The 5,031-nt window shown below is 45.3% G+C and overlaps 1 protein-coding gene across 1 annotated transcript; it reads left to right on the top strand.

Moving 5' to 3' along the window:
• Positions 1 to 3,364: 3,364 nt before the first annotated feature.
• Positions 3,365 to 4,345, top strand: LOC106821802 (olfactory receptor 2C3). Its single transcript, XM_014826675.3, has one exon. It carries the CDS (start codon positions 3,365 to 3,367, stop codon positions 4,343 to 4,345), a length of 981 nt encoding a protein of 326 aa, XP_014682161.3.
• The last annotated feature ends 686 nt before the right edge of the window (positions 4,346 to 5,031 follow it).

Raw genomic sequence — 5,031 nt, 5'->3', positions numbered from 1 at the left:
TCTTTGCATAGAAGGACCTGATTCTTAACTTCTGTAAACAATATTTGATTACACAAAAATCTAAAATAATGTTTCATTTATAAGAAGAATCAATTCTGTGTGTACAGAAACAATGAAATCGTAATTATACATTAGGGAAAAAAATCCCAAAAGCTTCTTTTCCTCCAGTTTCACTCTCCTGATGATGATTTCACATCATCACCCTCAGTGTCCCTCCTGAAGGCTCCAGGGGATAAAATGAATGTCTTGTGGTTATAAGGGTTGTATGACACACTGGTCCTTTGAGGTCGGCATATATTCTCATTCTGGAAACACTGTGAGCTGGCCTCACAATTTCTGCTAACAGTATTCTTAGGGAAAAAACAGGTGTTTCTTCCTAATTTAAACCTCCTGATTTTAAACTCGAGAATGATTCCTTCAGACACACGTTTGAACAGAATGTAGCAGGTGGGCACCTATAACTTGGTGATCGCCAACATTTTTAGGAATTCCTGAATCCCGTGTCTACTCTCCTACTTTTTAATGCCACATGCACTGCATTCATGGATTGCATCAATCCCTGAAATGAAATGGTGCCCGACATACACCATTTCCCCTGCAGACAGGGAGATGCTGCTGCTAGCTCGCCATCAGTAAGTGACATTCTTGATTGTTTGTTTTTCGTGGTATTTAAGATGAACTGGGATGCCAGTGTTTCTGGTAATTCCAGTTCAGGTTGACGAGCACTAATCCATTTCAATAATCTGATTTACTTTGCTTAGGGTCTTTGCTGTTTCAGCAGGTTGCCTGCATTCAGGGGTAGAGTTTGTGACTGCATAATTGATTCATGAAATTTGGACTCAAGACGTTTCCACAACTGTCACTAGGCTCTCTTTCTCTGTCATAATGTCCCAGGACTAGAGATGGGGTCACATCTTCAAGAAGGATTTTCATTATGACAGATTTGGTGAATCTCTGTGAATGAGCAAACCTCTTCCTTTACTGAGAATGTTATTTTGTTCTAAGAATCTGGTTGTCTTGAGTGTAGCTACAGTACATTTCCTGAGTATCTCTGGGACTTCGGGTAAACCACTGACCATTTCTAGAAAGAGATCAGATTACCACAAAGGGCTGATTTCCTCAAGAACTCAAGAATTCTACTAAAGTACCACCTCATGTCTGAACTGATGGTCCCTATCTTTTGGTGACATTCAAGTGTTTTCTTCATGTGTGAGTAACACAGTTCCCATCTCTACAGAGGGGACACATGCACCCACAGGCGACAATGCAGCTTCCGGTCAGCCTTTCCCTTTTCTACGTTCTCATCAGCTCATCTGAGGTGACCCTTAGTGTGGGGCAGTCACTTTAGTGTGCCATGACTCAGTTGCACGGTACCATCCCCATTCACTTCTCTCCCACAACGACATTCTGAACCACCCGTGTTCTGCCATCTCTCGATGCTGCCCAATTTGGATACCCAGCATCCATCCCCTGTGCTTTCTCAGAGCATCAGTGCCTCCGTGGTCTGCCACATGCAAATCAGACGACTGTCTCAGCATTCTGGCTCAGTAAAGCCAATACCAATACCACCTCTGTGCATGAATTTTGTCAAATGTCTGATGCTCTCTGAGCCCCCATTCCTACATATGCATAATGGAAACTCTACATGTATTTTAAAACACTGCGAATGTACATGTATTCAAGTTTGTTTTGTCTGATGAACATCTAGCTGTAGAAACAGGTAAGTTTCACTCCCTGGGATTTTAAAAGGGTTCACGTTGACTTTATAGCTGCTCTGCTCCTCACCCCTGCATAGACTCTGATTATAATGGATCTATCCTTCCTTTTAAAAGACAGAGAAGAAAAAAATTAATGTTTTTCACAGAAAGGCTCCAGAACTTTTCAGGAACGTCTGAAGCAGACTGAGATTGTGCATTTTCCTCTATGGGGGCTTCTGGCTTCACTCCCGGTCCTGCTGGGTCACAGTTGCTTTCTTCCACCTGTACAGGAGAAGGGGGTAGTCTGGTCACCTATGCAGGACTCTAGGTTCCGAGACTTCTTTCCTGATGACACACTGCGAGATTGCCCTGCGTGTCCCTCAGAAAGGCCTTCATATTACTCTAGTCCTCACTCCCCCGGGACCACATAACATTATACAAATTTCAGGTGTACATCATTATATTTCCATTCCTCTGTAGATAAATCATGCTCACCACCCAAAGACTAATTACAATCCATCACCACACACATGCGCCTAATCATGCCTTTCACCTCCCCCCTCCCCGCTTCCCCTCTGGGAAGCACCAGTCCAATCTCTGTCTCTATCACAAACTATTCTAATGATCTGTTTCACAATGTGCTCGTTCAATGATATCGATGAAGGACTTTCTGTGTATCCAGCACTGGGCAGGGTGCTGGGGACCAGAGGTGGACAAAGTAGACTGAAGACCATTGCTCCATGGAACTTCTACTCCAGTGGGTGAGACAGGAAACAGACACGATAAATTAGAACAGCACGTGTGTTCTTTGGAGATAAATTCTATGAATAACTGTAAAGCAGGGAAAGGGGAGGAGGGAGCTGGAGGGTTCTCAAAATTATAACACCCTGAGGGACAGCTCGCTGAAGGTAGCTTTTAAAAACACCCTGAAGGAGGAGGGAAAGTGTGTGCATGTCTTGGGGGAAAGCCCTGCAAGCCTTGTTCCAGGACATAGGGGTGTGGAGCTGTGGAGCAAGATGGTCACATCATGTCTAATGTGACCTGGCTGCTGTGTTGAGAACACCGTGAAGGGACGTAACAGGGACGCGGGGAGACGAGTTAGGATATTAGCTCAATAATTCAGGTGATAGATGATGGTGCCATGGGCCAGGGGGAGGAGCAGAGCTGGTGAGCAGAGATGTGATCTGGACGTATGTAATGAGAAAGCAACAATTTGTGATGACCGTGGTATCTGAGAGAAAGAGGAATACCAAGGTGGAGCTCATGTGGCCATTGACAGAGAGGAGAAGAAGCACAATCTCAATGCTGTGCAGTGTTTCATCACATGAAGCGCCATCCTCTACCCTACAAATCCTCAGCACTAAACACTTAGGTTGACTGCAGATGTTGCTCCCAAAGTAATAGTTCAGTAAAAGTCAATGCCAGAGATTTTGCATGAATGTCTATTTGCCAGGCTACGCATGCTCCGTGCCCTTTAGCACACAGTACATATTGGCCTTGAGGAGGTGACGCAAAATCATCCGTGGAGCAGCTGGGAGGATGCATTCGAGAACACTGGGGATAAATTCATGTGGAAAATGTGCTAACTGATATAATCTCTTCATGCCTCATATTCTGTGCCCCCCACTCACCCGCAGGTGGCCTTTTTGTCCCACCCCCAGCTGCATATGGTCATGGAAATAGCCAATGCAAGTTCTCCAGAAGTCTTTGTACTCCTGGGCTTCTCTTCACGACCCTCGCTAGAACCTATCCTCTTCGTCCTTGTCTTGGGGTTTTATGTGGTGTCTCTCTTGGGCAATGGCACCATCATTCTGGTCTCCTGTGTGGATGTGTACCTCCACACTCCGATGTACTTCTTTCTTGCCAATCTCTCCTTCCTGGACATTGGCTTCACCACAAGCATCATCCCACAACTCCTGGTCAACCTCTGGGGACCACACAAAACCATAAGCTATGGAGGGTGTATGGTCCAGTTCTATATCTCACACTGGCTGGGGGCTACTGAGTGTGTCCTCCTGGCAGTTATGTCCTATGACCGCTATGCTGCCATCTGCAGGCCACTCCACTATACTGTCACCATGCATCCAAGGCTTTGCCTTAGATTGGCCTTCACCTCGTGGTTCGGGGGTCTGACCACCAGCATGGTGGGCTCTACACTCACCATGCTCCTGCCACTGTGTGGGAACAATCGCATTGACCACTTCTTCTGTGAGATGCCCCTCATTATGCAACTGGCTTGTGTGGACACCAGCCTTAATGAGGTGGAGATGTACGTGGCCAGCTTTATCTTTGTTGTCTTGCCTCTGGGCCTCATCCTGGTCTCATATGGCCATATTGCCTGTGCTGTGTTGAAGATCAGGTCAGCAGAAGGGCGGAGAAAGGCCTTCAACACCTGCTCTTCCCACGTGGCAGTCGTGGCTCTGTTTTACGGGAGCATCATCTTCATGTATCTCCAGCCGGCCAAGAGCAACTCTCACGAACGGGGCAAGTTCCTGGCCCTCTTCTACACTGTGGTCACCCCGATGCTGAACCCCCTGATTTACACGCTGAGGAACAAGGACGTGAAGAAGGCTCTCAGGCGCCTTGTGTTAGAGAAGAGCTGTGGTTTGGGGGGACACGGGGGCACATTTAGAGACGGTAGTCACTAGGGAAGAGGAACAAGTTTAAAGTATCAAAATAGATTTTAGGGGCAGGGTATTTTGAGATGTCATTTCTGTTCCGATGTTGCTTGAGTTCAAGGAAGATGATAACATGAGATGAATGTGCTCACCCACTATTTTCACGCTTAGGTGAAGAGAAAGTAATTGCTATTTCTATTTTTCATTAAAAATTGTAACGTTTTGGGGGTGGCCAGGTAGCGTAGTGGTTGAATTCACGCGCTCCACTTTGAGGTCCTGGGTTTGCCGGTTCAGATCCCCTGTGCGGACATACTCAGCGCTGGTCTAGCCTTGCTTTGGCAGGTGTCTCACAAACAAATAGAGGAAGATTGGTATGGGTGTTGGCTCAGGGCTAATCTCCCCCAACCCAAAATAATTGTAATGTTTTGTTAGTTGTTTATATTGTTATATATGCAATATACATGTTAATTGTTGTATTGTTAACTGTTTATTTGGTTATAATGTAAATTGTTATATTATTTTGTTACCTGTTGATATTAATGTCTGCCATTGAAGGTGCCTAGTCTGTGAGAAGTCCTTTAGATTTTAGTCCAATATTTGCAACGACTCAGTGAGATAGATATTATTAACCTCATGAAGCTTAGCTAATTACAAAGCTATTAAGGTTTTATGCTGAATTTAAGTCTAGATCTATCTGTCTGTCGACTTGCTTCCAC

Source organism: Equus asinus, chromosome 9, assembly GCF_041296235.1.
Source record: "Equus asinus isolate D_3611 breed Donkey chromosome 9, EquAss-T2T_v2, whole genome shotgun sequence".
NCBI lineage: Eukaryota > Metazoa > Chordata > Mammalia > Perissodactyla > Equidae > Equus > Equus asinus.
The sequence above is the reverse complement of the archived record's forward strand: the minus strand, read 5'-3'. Positions and strand labels throughout refer to the sequence as shown.

Bases quoted from the DNA above. Each gene is read 5' to 3' on its own strand.
- LOC106821802 (XM_014826675.3), top strand. From the start codon at position 3,365: ATGGTCATGGAAATAGCCAATGCAAGTTCTCCAGAAGTCTTTGTACTC.